The sequence below is a fragment of the Euprymna scolopes genome, chromosome 12, assembly GCF_053919585.1.
Source record: "Euprymna scolopes isolate OS-2025 chromosome 12, ASM5391958v1, whole genome shotgun sequence".
Classification (NCBI taxonomy): Eukaryota; Metazoa; Mollusca; class Cephalopoda; order Sepiida; family Sepiolidae; genus Euprymna; species Euprymna scolopes.
The window spans coordinates 85,979,245-85,996,249 of record NC_136493.1 but is presented as its reverse complement, the minus strand read 5'-3'; the positions used below and the strand labels follow the sequence as shown (position 1 = coordinate 85,996,249).

General features: G+C 36.4%; 1 protein-coding gene across 1 annotated transcript in view; it reads left to right on the top strand.

The window, feature by feature from the left end:
- LOC145291392 (brefeldin A-inhibited guanine nucleotide-exchange protein 3-like) overlaps positions 1-17,005 on the top strand; it is a 230,040-nt gene that overhangs the window by 183,630 nt on the left and 29,405 nt on the right. The window contains exon 27 of the mRNA XM_080137186.1: positions 6,942-7,109. Coding sequence (XP_079993312.1) covers positions 6,942-7,109 — 168 coding nt within the window. The remainder of the gene's footprint in view (positions 1-6,941; positions 7,110-17,005) is intronic.

Genomic DNA, 17,005 nt, shown 5'->3' with positions numbered 1-17,005 from the left:
CCATCTGTGGCAACAAACTCTTACACGCCTTTGCAGTATTAAAGGAGTGACTACTGGTGCAATAGCACTCTTTTACTTGTTTCCCAGAAGTGAAGAGCAATCCTTGCTAATGTGCCCAACCTGGCCATACTGAAAACAGATACTGCCTGATTGTGGCTCCCTACAGTCTTTCATCAGGTGGGGTCCTTGACATCTGAAACATTTACCGGTAAATTTATATCTTCTCACCGTCCGCTACTCTCAACTCAGATTGTTTACTGTAGAGGCTGCAACTTCCCCCAGTTCACTGGGATTTTGCCAGCACTCTAGCATGGCTCAAAATCTCTACCTCCATTGTTTCAATCCTAGTTAGTCTTTGTAGTTCCATAGAGATGCGGTCAGGTAAACCACTCACAACAGGCAGCTTAATGATCTTCTCAAGGCTGCATCCAGTATATCCAGCCAATCCTGCTATACAGTTTATTTCTGCTGCATATACATCCATCGATTCCCCAGTCCAGTTAACTCTTCTAAGCTTATTGTTTTCATCAAAAATGCACTCTAAATTTGTGGTCTTTAATCTGTTCTTGATACTCTTGGCAATGGTCTGGTCTGCCTCTTCCATTTCCAGATAGACCGTTAGCACATTCACTTCCAAATACATCGGAATCAATGTTGCTACAACTTTAATCTTTTTGCAGCTTTGCAACTAGCTTTAGCTTATTAAGCCTTCTCCAGTAAATGGCCCCAGGATGTCACTGCTTAATATTACTCACTTGCCCATTTTCTCCATTTACCAAAATAGCTTACTGTAAAATATTCTGTAGTCTCCCAACAATTTATGTTAACTATTCTTCTCCTTCTTCATAATTCTCAATATTAAAATTCAATACACATCTAACAAAACTCACTTCTGCCAAAAGAATCCCTTCTCTGATCAACAAGTTTTTTTATTGAAACTGTCTGCCTTTCATATGCATATTAGATGCCCTGAAGTCTTGTTGCCTCATGAGATTGCACGCCTATAAGTAAATACAGCAGCCATTTTTTCTTTACTTTTCTTGCTTGATGCGAACACTGCATACTGTAAAAAAAAAAAAACGGTTTGTACTAATTTTTAATCACATAAAGCTATTATACAGGGTGTTTCAAAAGTCTTGGGAACATTACAAATTCCTATATCTCATGAACTATTCCAGGTAGAAAAATGAAACTGGTGTCATTTTAAAGCTTGCTTAATCAAGATTTTGGTCATACTAATGATTTTCGTCTTATCTTTCCATGTGCAGTAATGGCGTTCTCTAAACAAGACAAGGCGTTTTGCGTCCTCCAATTTGCAAAGACTGAATCGTGGACATGTGTTCAGCGTGCATTTCGCAGGAAATTTAAAAAAGAAGTCCCTGAAAGGAAACCCATTGTCAGATGGCATGCTAAATTTGTGAAAGATGGGTGTTTGTGCCCAAGTAAGCGAACAGGTCGCCCTTCAACTTCAGAAGCTGCAGTTGAGCAAGTCCGGGCAGCCTTTCAGCGGAGCCCCCGTAAATCAGTGAGAAGAGCCAGCAGGGAACTTCAGCTTGCTCCAGCAACTGTCTGGCGTGTCTTAAGGAAACGACTGCAAATGGTACCTTACAAGCTCAAGTTGGTCCAAAAGTTGAAGGACACTGATAAGCCACTTCGCCGTGACTTTTGCATTGCAATGCAAGAGAAGTTGGAAGATAACGGCTTTGATGACCGGCTTGTTTTTAGCGATGAGGCGACCTTCCATCTGAATGGCAAAGTTAACAAGCATAGCACTCGCATATGGGGTACTGAGAATCCTCATGAAATTCTTGAGCACGAGCGAGATTCACCAAAAGTGAACGTGTTTTGTGCAATTTCCAAGAAAGGTGTCTATGGACCGTTCTTCTTTGAAGAGGCAACTATCACTGGTGAATCCTATCTCAACATGATGGAAGACTGGTTAATGGCTCAGTTGGAAGAAGCAGAATCTGATGACTTCATTTTTCAACAAGATGGTGCACCACCACACTGGAGACTTAGAGTAAGGCAGTTTCTTAACACAAGGCTGCCTGGTAGATGGATTGGGAGATCTGGGCGAGGTGATGACGTTCTCATGCTCTGGCCTCCTAGGTCTCCAGATCTTACCCCGTGTGACTTTTTCCTTTGGGGCTTTGTCAAGCAACAAGTCTATGTGCCGCCCCTTCCAAGAGATATTTACGAACTAAAGGCTCGAATAACGGCAGTTGTGGGAACCATTGACGTCAAGATGCTGGAACGCGTTTGGCAGGAAATGGACTATCGACTAGATGTCTGCCGTGTGACGAATGGTGCTCATATTGAGCAAGTTTGAAGATTCCCCACAAAACTTGAAACTTTAACCTTTCCAACGGTACCAATTTCATTTTTTAACTCCTAATAGTTTTTGAGTTATTAAAAATCTTTATGTTCCCAAGACTTTTGAAACACCCTGTATATAAAAAATAATTTTATAAATTTTTTTTCTTTTTACGTTGGAATCACCACTTATCAAGACTCAAAAGACAATCGAGGATAAGGGTTAATGAGTGTATGGTAGTCACTGAGACACAAGCATATTAATAGTTAGTGGTGGAAATGGAGTAGAAATAGATTATTTAGGGGAAGTCAGCTGGAAAGCAGGTCAGCAGAACAGAGTTCCACAGACAGGCAGTTCTAGGAATAAAGTTTTTTTCATAGAATTTGTATTTAGATTTAGGGACAAATAGTGAATGAGAGAAACTGTTGTTGGGGCACCATAGCTTAAAGCTCAGATGAGTACTTGCCATGACAATAACAGTAGAGCAGACACAAGCTCACAGCGTCTCCTCTATGGAAAAGTGGTTGCATTACCTACCAAGTTTTGAAGCTGGTTTTTAACTTTGTCAAAGCAGGATAGGATGCTCTGGGCAGCTCCTGCCCAGATATGGCAACAATACTCCATTTTAGGTCATATCTGGCTCTTATACAGGTAGAAGATTGTGTCAGGAGATACCTTCTGGAGCAGTAAAATGATGCAACCCTTTTTCTGTCAAGCTTGGCAACAGATTTGATGTCTTATATTTCAGGTTGGGAGTAAAAGTCAGACCCAGAAGTTTGTCAAAACAGGAAGCCTCTTTTAGACAAGAGCCATTCATATCAGTTGGGGCCAAGTGAGCATCAAAGCATTTATGGTAAAAAGATAAAAGCTTGATTTTGGATGCATTAAAATTAATCAGCCACTTTTTGCCCCATTGCTCCACATGCTCAGGGTCTGAAGAGAGAGATTCGGAGAGATCTTGGTCATTGTTGACCTTTTGAAGTGTTGCCATAGATCGTAGTGTCATCTGCATATATATCAACAAATGAATTTAGAATGTGACTTGGGAGATCATTGATGACAATAAGGAAGAGAGTTGGGCCCAGGATGAGCTTCAGATTTTTAGCCATCAATGACTACTTGTATAAACCTTTCAAAGAGAAAAGATTCAATGGTTGAGAAGACATGTCCAGATATTCCATAGCTGGAAACCTTGTGAATTAGACCTTTATACCAACCTTTATTAAATGCCTTTGATATGCCAAGAGTTATTGTTCTTGAGAGGAAACCCCCATCGATAGATTCACTGATCCTATATGAAATTACAGTCAGTACATCAGCTGTAGATCTTGCTGGACCAAAACCATATTGTTTGTCGCTGAGTAGTTTGTTTTTGCTGAGGTGGTTGACAATTTCTCTATTTAACATGGATTCAAGCAACTTACTCATGACACACAGAAGACAAATTAGTCTGTACTGAGATGCAGAAGACCGATATCCACTGTTTTTAAATATTGGGCAAACTAACAAGCTTTTCCAAAGTGTTGGGAAGCATTCTTCCTTTAGGCATTGATTGAACAGCTTTGCAAGAATAGGTGTTAGCTTTGGTTGCAGCCTTTTGAGTACTATAACTGGAATATTGTCAGGACCAGTTGCTTTGCTGGTATCAAAGTCCTTGATGAGTGTGGAAATATCACAAACAGATATGTGGATGTAACTTAGATTATTTTCAGTTTTCAGTCTTGGGAGGAAATTCGGGAGGTAGAAAACCTGTATAGGGTTGAGTTTGCTGCAAAGTTCTTGGCAAAGCGTTTGACTTTGTCAAATGCTGATGAAATCACCTCAAGCTTATTAATGATGGCTGGGATAGAGGGCATGCATCTATTTAGGACGTTGTTTGTTTTCACCAAAACTCATGGGAATCAAGTCTTTGTTCTTCTATTTTGGACTTGATGGATTGAGCATATGATACTCTCGCGTTTTCTATAATCCTTTTGCAGCAATTGCTGGTAATTCTATAGGCGACTTTTAAGACATCTATTATGTTTAAAACAATTGAAATAGTGGGTTATGTGTACAATGGTAGTAGCACATTCAGAAGTGTACCAAGGCTGGCTGTTCGGTTTCTGTTGGAATTATTAGGAGGGTATGTAGCTGCCTATACTGATAGTTAACCTTTCAGTTAAGTTAGATGCTATATAAAATGCTTTATTTTTTATCATATAGTGTAGGGGTGGTTCCAATAGTAATGTTTGGAAATCATCCCAGTCAGCCATTGAGTATTGATACTCCATTCAATGAAGAGAGATAGTTGAGATTTTGTTGTATTTTGTTTTTATCTTTGTAAGGACAACCAAGTGATCAGAAGATCCTAGTAGACAGAACTGAGGATGAGCACAGTTCAGGGCATGTTGTTAGAAAAAGTTCTAAAAGACTTGCAAATTATCCATCAGCATTGGGTACTCGAGTAGGTCCGTTAACAACCTGAGTTAGTAATAAGAAAGGGAAAAATCAAAACAAAATCTCCCTGCATCATCCGTTTTATTTGAGTAAACTAGCCATTCAACATTATGAACATTAAACTCTCCACAATGGACAGGGTATGATCAATTTGCTTAGCGATTCTCAAAGATAGCTACTCTATCATTGTAAGGACAGTAGAGGGCAAATATAAATGCTAAATAACAATCAACAATAGGTTCTCTGCAGTGCAATGTAGACTAAAATGTATTATTCAGTCACTGTGAGGAGGCATGTGACACTTCCTTCAGGGGCACCACAATGAACCCCCAAGCAGAGCAGGCAATCAATTAATTTGATTAAAAAATGGGCAATTTCACCAATTTCGATGGCAATAAAAATATGAGAGTGTGAAACATTCGTTGATTATCATTCAATCCCAGGCAACGTTGGGTCTCCCTGCTAAAGGATTATATGAAAAGCACATTGTCTGTGTGTGTGAGTTTGTTCTCTATGGACTCCAAAATGGCTGGGTCGATTATTTGGAAATTTCGCACAAATGTACTTCATGTGTCTAGCAGTGTTCTTAGATAGGTTTTATATTGGAATGTCTTTGATAAGAAAGATGATGAAAGAAAAAACAGGCGATTTTAACCAAACTTAACACTTTATGTAGCCTAACATCCCAAGTGTATTTGAAGTTTTATTACCACACAAGCAAAAAGGTGCAAGCAGATAAAATAAACATTTGGTTCTTTGATAAGGCAAGGGTGCTAGGGTGAAACATTTGTTGATCATTCTTCAATCCCGGGTTTCCATGCTAGTATATATATAAAGAAATTTAAGATAATGTAAAATAAATATGGGTATATCTGAATTTATTTCTCACTTCAATAAGGAAGTAATATCATATAGAAAGAGTGGTTACAAATGCTCTTTATACCTAGGAATTTTTAAGCCTAATTTTTCTTGGCAGAAGAAGAGAAAGGAGTTAGATTGCAGATATAAGGAAATGCTTAGGAAACATTACAATGAAAATGTAAAATGAAATAGAAGAAATAAAAAATAAAAAAACAAAGATTGAAAGAAAAAACAAGACATCCTGCTCCATCTTCAAAGGTTAAGCTTCATATATCCTGATAAATCCCTATAAAAACAATCTTTCCATATTCTTGAAACCCATATGGTAATATATACATACATAGAGAGATAGAGAAAGAGAGGGCTTATAATTAGTTATGTGAGTGATAGTGGATGCCTTACTTGTCTATGTAACTTTTGATAAAAGCTTTCTATTAATGTTCTTCCAGCATTATTTTATAAGGTTGATTGGTTTCTCCTTCTTTATTCATGACCACGATTGCACTGGATAGAATAACTACAGTTTTTGATCATGTTTTCCTCTATGTTTAGTACAGTGTTTCTCAACCTTTGATGTCTCCTCCCCCTTACCGAGTATCTCAACACTCATGAACCCCTTACACTTTGCCTATATATATATATATATATATATATATATATATATATATATATATATATATATATATATATATATATATTTTGTTTTGTTTTATATGCTATTTAGTTACTCTAAAATTATAAATCAAAGTGAAAATCTTGCTGAAAATGACACATTGCCATTGAGTTGAGTGATGAGGCCTCTTATGTCCAGCTCCGTCATGAATACAGCAAGGCGATTATCATTGGTGGTTTCTGGATTTTGTTTTAATGGTCACCAGATCAGAAAATCCACATCCATTGTTGTAGTGAATTGTATGAGCATTATGAATGCCTTATTGTTAAGTAGGGGATATGCGTCCTGAAAGACAACCAGAAGCTAGAGAGGTCTTTTTTGTTACTGAAGGCCAGCTTCATTGCTTTTGAAACTTTGAACTCTGCCAGCTTTTTAGCTTCATTTTCAGTGTTGAAAGAAACTCTGTGTATTTTTAATGACATTTTTCTGCTGTTCTCTTATGGTTCCCTGATCGTTTGACTTGTAAAAGATATTCTTTAAAGTTCAACTGCTTCCAATTATTAACAAAAGCAGAATTATTTATTGCAGCTAACTAAAAATAATGAATAAAAAAATTACTATAAGTAATTGTTTTCTTATTTGTTTTATTTACTTATTTTTCAAACCTTTTGTTTTTATGCTTGCGTCTATTATTTTTCTACTTCTATTCGCCAGGTCCTTCATTCACCATGTACTGTGTAAATAACCTCCTATTGCCAACACTTCAAACTTGGCTGAGAAGTTTCCGGAATCAGACATTTTGTGATACAGGCTCAGCAAATTTCAAACAATGCTGTGGTCTCAGTACAGATTTGGTGGTACAATTGATTACAAGATTTGCTGGTAAATAGTTTGCACTTTACATTTCTTTTCTTAGCTATAGTAAATATCGGTGCAATTTTGAGTTTTTTGTCAAGTGTCATTACTTTCCAGAGATATTTTTATAGTTTTATTTTATGTATGTGAGGATGTGATCTGGTGACATGTTGCTACTAATCGGCGATCTCGTTAAATTTACCTTTAAATCTCGTGGATACTCTACTGTTTTTGACTTTAAGAGATTCCTGTACCTGCAACTTTGCTCCTAAAAATTGATAAATCGTGATTATAAATTGGTGAACATCAACTCATACCCTTACAAATTAGTGACTCACAGTCAGCACCTATAATTGGTATCCCCCTTAACGTTACTCATCTTTACATTGGTGACTACACATGAATCTGGAAACTCAGACGGGACATGATCGTTCATTTTTAATAGATCATTGAATAAATAACGATGGCAAAATTCAGTAAATCATAATGCCTGCAGTATATGGACTGTGTTCAATGAATTACTGGACAAGTGGCAAACCAGAACACTTGTGCGGCACATAATGGAGAAAGATACAGTATCATCAAATTCGACTATGCTGGTATTGGTTAAAGTCCTGCTTTTTCGGGCAGATGATCCCACACTATGGTTCGAACTTGTAGAAGCCCAATTTTATATTCAAAGGATCCACAGCAAGCTTATCAAACTCAACCATGTCATGGCATCTCTATCGCACAAAGTACTGGCCGAAGTGCAGGATTTAATCATAGCTCCTCCTGGACCTGTTACATATGATACTTTTAAGTAAGAATTGATAAAACGAATATTGGATTCACAACAAAAACACCTCTGCTAGATCCTCATGAGAGAAGAACTGGATGATAGGAAGCCTTCTCAATTTTTGAGGGGGATGAAGCAATTACTAGGTGAGAACTAGCTCCAACCAGACATATTGAAACGGCTATTCATCAATAGACTGCCATTTGGGTCAAAATGATACTCGCGTCCACTTGGGAGACTACACTAGAACTAGTCAAAGGTTTGGCCGATCTTGCCGACAAAATTATGGAGGTCACAACGTCAGTCAACCAAACTGCAGCCCCGACCATCTCCCTCACCAGACCTGAACTGACAAAGACTCACACCCTTACAAATTAGTGACCCACGGTCAGTATTTATAATTGGTAACCCTCTTACTGTGAGTCATCTTTACAAATATTAGAATATTGAAATGCAAGCATTGTTAAAAAGATAAATAAAAAAAATGTGCGGATCTCAACTGTAGTGATTTGTCACTGAAATAATTTATTATCAAAGTTATCTGATAGTTGTAACTTCATGATCAAATTCTAACAGACACAAAGTTTGAAAAATATGAACAAATACTCATGCCATGAAAATAATGTTTCATTTTTTGAACTCGTGTGGGGATACAATTGAGCCAAATTACACACTCACAACATCTAGAACTGGAGCATTTCTTCTAACACAAGTCCAGTAACAAGGAGAAATCTAAAATAATTGGAAACTTTGCTGGAATAAGTTGAAAAGGATTGTTGTTATTTTAGCAATTCCTTTTTTCGAAACAATTTGTCCTACCAAAGTTTTACAGTCTGGTCTACTCTACTATTTTACCCATAGCTAGAGAATTCAATATGGATTACTACCTTTCTAAGGCTTATTTGAGAATGTGACTCTTCTACTTCCCAACATGCATATCCTCAAATGGTTACTTATGTGAAGCTCAATACTCAATGCTCTGCTTAACTTTGGTGATATAACTGTGCACTAAAAAATGCATCCATTTAAAAAAAATAAACACGTTTTTTTTTACTCACGTTCACCCCTATCAAGGCATATCCCCAATTGGATGTAAGGGGCTACTATTTAGGACCATGCCTAGGAAAGATTAACAAAATGTTGGTTTACGTTACATTTAAACTTCTGTATATCAGTATAGTAAGGGAAGCAGGTAGCAGAAAGGGAATTCCAAAGTCTAGCTGTTCAAGGGCAGAAACTGTTAGATTAGAAAACTTTCTGGCATTTAGGGATCTCAACAGTGAAGAGGTGAGATTTTGTTGTTAAGCGGGTTTGTCACAGATATGTACATCAAGGGGGCACAAGAGCAACGATTTCATCAGAGCACATTCCATAAAAATATTTGTAAAACAGACACAGGAATGCAACATTGCAGTGATGGGACAGGGATTGGAGCTTAGTAGACAAAGTGAGACCTATTAGATTGAAAACTCTTTTTTGAGCCCTATCCAAGAGGGAGAGGCTAGTGGTAGATGCACTAGCCCAGATGTGGCAACAATAGTCCATGTATGAATGAATGGTGGCCTTGTAGAGGTACAGGATATTCTCAGGTATGAGTAGTCTTCTAGCTCGATAGAGGGAACCCACCTTTTTTGCGGCAGTTTTCGCAATGTCCTCATTGTATTTGTGTTAATGGCTTCCTGAAAATAAACAAAAAAAAAGTAACACCCATTACTTACATATAATTGGTTATAAGGTGAATCATATGAAAGACTCAAAAAATAATATTTGATTCCTCCTTGCTAAGTAGAGCAATCTAAGGAAAGGATTGACGTTCTTTCTACATCTGGTAACTAAAGAAAAGAAAACCTTTGGGTTGCCCTCGACTATGATCGATCCATTTATTTATTTTTTTAAAAGCTTTGTAAAAAATTACCAAAGGAAGGAACTTGTCCACTTGCACACAAAAAAAACATTCTTCTGTATTTCATTGTTTGCTTTTCAGACAACATTTAGGCTGGCTTCCAGCTGTTTATTTTCAATCTTTAGAAAAAAAATTCTTTGACTTTGAAATGTCAACATTTCTCTGCTAGGACATCTGCACATTCTTCTTTTTTACTTGTCTATTATTTGATTATTTTTGTTATTATTCCTTTTTAATTCTTTAAAAAAAAAAGTTTAATTCATTGTTTTTATTCTTTCTTTTTATAGCTTTTTTTTCTTTATTGATTTGTGCCTCTGTCTCGCTTTTGTGCACAAGAATCGCGATATCATATTCAAATGAGAAAACATGCAAAGCGATCAGACTAATATAAGGAATAAAAGGTCTCAATTTAAAAAATAGTGTTAGAATCCTTAGGGTTAACTACTTTATTAGCGTGAATAATAAGGGAGGATTTAATTAAGACAATAATTTCTAATATATTTTAATACTTCATATCACACTGGAAATTTATTAGCAGATGTCAAAAACTAAATCCACCGCACTATAAACTTTTTAAAATTTGTTTTTGTTTTTTAACAAATAATCCAATCCAGTTAAAATTGCACACTTGCACACACACAAACACACATATATATATATATAAATATATTTTCTAGTCGGTGGTAACTAAATAACAATGATGACAACAACAAAACAACACTATATATACAAATGTAGGCAAATTTGTGTATATAGTGTCCTGGCAGGCAGCTTCAGATTTGCTGCTTCAGTTTTCTGCCCTGTGGCTTTGCTAGGCCACTAATATATATATATACATACACCCCACACTATTGGTTTGAAAATATTGGTTCATTTTTACCAATTGTCATAAAATTTTACACAGAATAGTATTATAATCTTCAAACAAGCCTGCAAATTTTCATGTAGTTTTGTCTCATAGAACCAAAGATATGAGCATTTTAATATTCAGTTTGGCTACGAATACAGATATATTCATATATCTATATCTATCTATATTTTTATAAAGTAATAGGGTTCGTGTGTTTCTGTCTGTGTGTACAGCTCTCCATCATCAACGAAATATAAAGGAGGTAAGAGGGTAGATCTCTCCTGGTAGAGAAACATTAGAACCCATTTTAGGATGTTTCTGTTATAGGAGACATAAGAATCTATGCCTAATTTCTTTATATACTAGTCTACAAACCACCCCCATATCGAATGACTTATGCTCATTTGCATATCACATTATATTAAATCTCTTTAACTAATTACCTCGACCTTATTACATATTGGAAATATTCTAATCATTTCAACTGTACTATTTACAAAATCTATTTAACATTTAATTATTTAATATATTTTCATTTAATTTTATATTCGATTTATTTCACTTTACGTATATTATCAAAACAATTCATTGACGAGCAAAGCTTTATGTTTTGGGATTGTATTGAAAATGTAATGGAAATTTCAATTTCGTTCCGTTTTAATCTTTTATATTTTACTTGCCAATATAATTGAAAGAATACAATTCAACTATCGTAATTTTATATAAATAAACAAAAACAAATATTTTAAAATAAAACTTTATTAAAAAAGAAATAATTTTATTTTTAAATGAAAAAAATCAATTTAGTAAAATAATTGTATTAAACACCCCCAGCCTTGTCAGCAAACCTGTAAACCTATAAAAGTTAACATTTCGAATGTAAACAGTGATTTTTCGATTTTGTTAGCGCTTGCCGCAATTAAAGAAAATTAAAACGGAACTAACTTTATTTCCATTCTATTTTTTAAACAACCCCCAAAACATAACGCTCTCTTCCAGTTATAGCCAATGTTTTTTTAAGGCCGTTGATATTCGCAGCCGGTCGCATCAGCTGACCGGAAGTGACGTCAGACAAATCTTAAGTAAATTCTTGGCTAGAATTGTAAAAATAATTTGTTTTCTTTTGTAATAGAATTTAACAATTTCTTTCATTTTGAGCTGCTTTTTTCTCCCGTTTATTTTTGTTTTCTACAATTAATAAACCAGTTTACAAGTAAAAAATAAGTTGTTTTAATTTTTAATTACCAACACAGTGGCGAATTTAATTTTTCTCTCTCCCATTTTTTATTTTGAGCGGAGAATTTAACATGTCTTTTCATTTTAATTATTTGTTTTAGTTTTTCATTACTAACACAGCGGAGAATTTGGGGTACTCATGCAGAGAACGGCATGGGCGTGGCTTATCACTTGCTCAGTTGCGAAATATTTTTGTTTTTAGTAAATAATTTGTGTTTTTTGGCAAAGTTTATTTTTAATAAAATTAGCGTATTTACTGATATTTTTGAACCTCGATATTACCATTCTTTCATAACACCGATCACTTTAGTCCTGCCTTCTTACACAGGTTTTCGGGTCGCTGACAACGAATCTGATAATCAACCCCACAGCAAATTTACCGTTTAGATGGTATTAACCCCTGGAGACTGGCTCTACCTGTCGCCATTTTACAGGCTTCGTTGCCCGCCCGCTAGGTGTATCAGAATTTTAGGCGGAATTTTTGACACCCCCAACAAAAAAACTGCGAATAAAATATATAAAACTCGTAATTTCTGTTTTTAAAGTGGGTTGTTTATTTTCCTTATGAAATATACTTCCAAAATAAACTATTACAGTCGTTTAAAACATAATAGAAGTATTATTTTTTATTTTTTAAAAACAATGTTTACAAAATGTCTAAGCGCGTTTCTCCGATGTTACAAGCAGCCATTTTTTTACGTATACAAATACATTGATTTTTACGAGTTCACTTTTTTTTAACTTTAAAAATCGATCTAAATTTTTCTATTAGTTCAATTTTTACGTAATTTTCAGGTTCAATGTGAAATTTTATGCTCTTTTCAATAAAGTGAATATAAATTTCTGGTAAGGTTTTTTTTATAATTTTGAGATAAATACCGTCGACTCGACAACTTCCGGTTTCGCCGCCGGCCGGCTGCGAATAGCATTTTAGAATAGCCGCAGCCGGCTGCGAATAGTCACTTCGTTTTTTAATTAAATAAAACAGGTCAAAATAAACAGATAAGCGCATTTTCTTTTACATTTTTCTTACAACCATTGTCATTTAACCAACTGCAGGATACCGTTACTTTTGTGGGGTTGTTTTGAAAATGGCACGGAGATTATAATTTCGTTCCAATTTAATCTTTCTGGTCGAGCCTATTTCGAAAGCCTGTCTTATCATAGATTTGAACTACAAATAATTTATTACATTTTGATTATTACTATCTTAAGACTTAAAGCTTATATTTATTTCATTTTTCTATTTATATATTGAATTAGTTATTTCCAGTCTTATTTAAACTTAGCGCTTTCTTTAAACCGGATGAACCTTTTATAAAAAGGTGAGTTTAACGTAAAGAACACGAACAAGGTTTTATTCAACTGAATTTCTTCCAGTTTACTAACAAAATATATAAATTTAAAAGAGATATAATTAATAAAATAAAAAGGTTATGTAATTTAAAAGAAATACACGTACTCACAAAAGCAGAACTTTTTTTACACATTTTTTTCTTTAAAACCATAACAATGAGACTAACAATTACCTAGATCTTAGTAATTATTTGTTTTAATAGAACTGTTTTAATTGTACTGTTTACTTAGTTAACCTAAGTTGGTATTACATTTATTTTACATTTACTTTTTTTTTTTAATTATTACTTTTAGATTGTGACGTTTACACCCGGAAGTAATGAGTCACACGTAGGTCGCTTTTATTCATTCCTTTTGGTCAAGATCAAAGTGTAGTATCTGTTCTTCAGATGCTGCACTTCATTTTCTTGTTCTCTTTCGGTGGAGGAGAAATCCTTCACGACTGAGACAATTTTTATTTTTGTACCTTTTCTCCACGTTAAAAAACGACCCTGGTGTCTAACTCTGTCCCGTGGGGAGGCATAGTAAATAGGTACAATATAATTGTTTATAATTGTACTATTCAGAAATATTATTTATAGTTCGTCCATTTCAGTTAGTATACATTTCCTTTACGCTTAATTAATTTACAATCATTAATATCGTTAAACAATTCCGTTTAAAACCGAAATTATGCCACCCAAACGAAGTAGAAACGAAAGTGAGGAAGAAAGAATGGAAAGATTGGAAGCTAATAGACTAAGAGTTGCTGCAATTCGCTCCAATGAAAACAATTCAGATAGAGAAAGACGTCTAGAACTTAACAGGATACGTCAAAGAGAAAGGAGAGCAAGACTGTCAGATTTGGAAAGAGAAACCCAACGTGAAGCTGACAGAACTAGACATGCTGTAAGGCGGTTAAATTCATCACAAGATGAAATTCAAGAAAGGCAAAGATATGCACTGGAAAGAGAAGCAATATTACGATCGAATGAATTATATGAGGTAAGTAGACGTACACAAGGTCAGTTGAGAGTGGCTCAACGACATCAGAATGAATCGGAAACCCAACGAAGCTTTCGCCTATACCAAGGGCAACAACGAGAGGCTGCATGGAGAGAGAGTATGACTTTGCCCCAGCAATTGACAGAAAACGAGGCAGCTAGACAACGAATGACTGCTTTGAGACACCATGAAATAGAACACTGCAATAGAAAAGGATTGCTCTACAACAAAAATGACTCTCTCACTACAGCTGATATAGGAAAAATGGACAAAGTATGTCAACATTGCTCAGCTGTAAAATTTAAAGGAGAAACCCCTGGTTGTTGTTGTTCTTCTGGCAAAGTTGTGCTTGATAGCTTTCCACCACTGCCTCAGTTGCTTCAAGATTTGCTCTCCGGCAATGGTCCCATCTCTAAAGATTTTCTGCAAAATCTACGCTGTTATAACAATTGTTTTGCAATGACATCATTTGGTCACAAAATTGCGGCAGTACATGGGTGGAATCCTTCTTTTAGAATTCGAGGCCAGGTTTGCCACCAGATTGGGAGTCTTACCACCTGAAGATGAAACAGCAAAGTTTATTCAAGTCTACTTCTTGGATAGTCTGGAAGAGGAACTACATAATCGGGGACGTGACAGTAGACTCAATAGAGACATTCTCCAAAGTCTGACTGAATTTTTACATGAGAACAACAGCTTTATTTGTCAGCTGAAAACAACAAAGGAGAGGATTGAAGAAGAACACTTGGTAGAACATAAAGTTGTCATAAGGGAAGACCGAAGGCCGCAAGAAGAGCATCCACGGCGATTCAATGCTCCAACAACAACGTATGAGATTGGAATATTAATGGAGAATGAACCAACAGCTAACCGGGATATTGTCTTGCGTTTTAGAAATGATACATTAAAATGGATCTCCGAACTACATCCCCTCTACGATACTTTAATGTACCCGTTAATGTACCCCTATGGTTCTCCATCTTACAACATCTACATGAAGGCATCCAATGGGCGAAAAGTTACCCAACAGCAATTTTATTCGTACCATTTAATGACTCGGCCTGGAAACTATTTTCTCTGGTACCGAAGGCTATTTCAACAATGGCTGGTGGATGTGTACTGCAAGATTGAAACAGAACGTTTACAGTTCCTGAGGCGTGAGCAACAGACCCTGAGAGCTGACAATTATAGCAACTTGAGAGATTCAATTCTTAGGGAGGATGGGAATCCAGAACAGTTTGGTCAACGAGTTGTACTTCCGGCAACTTATACAGGAGGCCCTCGATACATGTTTGAGCGTCAAAGTGATGCCATGGCATATGTTCGGCGAATGGGCCGAGCCGACCTCTTCATCACGTTCACAACAAATCCAAAGTGGACAGAAATTACAGAAAATTGTCTTCAAGGGCAAGACCCTCAGGATCGTCCAGATATTGTTGCCAGGGTTTTCAGGCAGAAGCTAAAAAAGTTACTTGAATTTATTAAAAAGGGAGGATTTGGCAGGCTGAGGGCTTTCCTGTACAGTATTGAATATCAAAAAAGAGGACTGCCGCATGCACACATCCTCACCTGGCAGGCCCCAGAGGACAAACTTCTACCAGAAAAAATGGATCTCTGCATATCTGCAGAGATCCCTGACAAAGAGGAAGATCCTGATCTTCATGCTAAAGTGATGGCACATATGGTGCATGGACCTTGTGGACCATTTAATCCAAATTGTCCATGTATGATTGACAACAAATGTTCCAAAAAATACCCAAAAGAATTTCTTCAGTGTACCGAGCAAGGCCAAGACTCTTACCCCAAGTACAGGCGAAGAAAACCAGAAGATGGAGGCCAGACTGGTACAATAAGGATGAAGAGAAATGGTCGGTATGTTAATCAAGAAATAACAAACCAGTGGATTGTTCCATACAACAAGGTCCTCCTTCAGCAGTTCAACGCTCACATTAACGTAGAAATTTGCAGCTCGATCCAAAGCATCAAATATGTCCTCAAATACGTGAATAAAGGATGTGATCAAGCAGTGTTTGAACTACAAAGAACTGATGGAGCAGCTAACCAACAAGGCCAAGTACAAAGTCACATTGTGGATGAGATCCAGCAGTTCCAGAATGCAAGGTATGTCGGCAGTTCAGAGGCGGCCTGGAGGATATTGGAACATCCCATCTATGAACATTTCCCCCCAATTGTACAACTTTCTGTTCATCTTGAAAATGGGCAGCGTGTCATGTTCTCAGCTGATACTGCTCTGGAACGAGCCCAAGGTCCACCGCCTGCCACAACTTTGACAGCATTTTTTCAACTCTGCCATGAGGATGACTTTGCAAGGGGTCTCAAATACGCAGAAGTCCCTGAGTTTTACACTTGGAACAAATCGACAAAGAAATGGATGAGAAGAATGCGTGGGGTACAAGTTGAAGGTACTGAAAATGATGATGTATGGAAGGCACCATGCATTGGGAGAATCTACACGATTAGTCTAAAAGCAGGGGAGTGTTATTTCTTACGCCTGTTGCTCAATGAGGTTGCTGGTCCAACTTCATTTCAAAATTTGCGAGCATACAATGGTCAGGTGTTTGAAACATACAGAGCAGCGTGCCTTGCTCGAGGCCTTCTAGAAAATGACCATCACTTGCATCAAGCAGTAGGAGAGGCAAGTGCCACTCAATCACCTTCAAATTTGCGAAGCCTATTTGTGATAATTTTAACAGCCTGTGAGCCAAGAAATCCTCTTGAGATCTGGATGGCTTTTCGTGATGTAATATCTGAAGACATTCTTCACAGATACAGGCAAGAAGTTAACAATCCAGAAG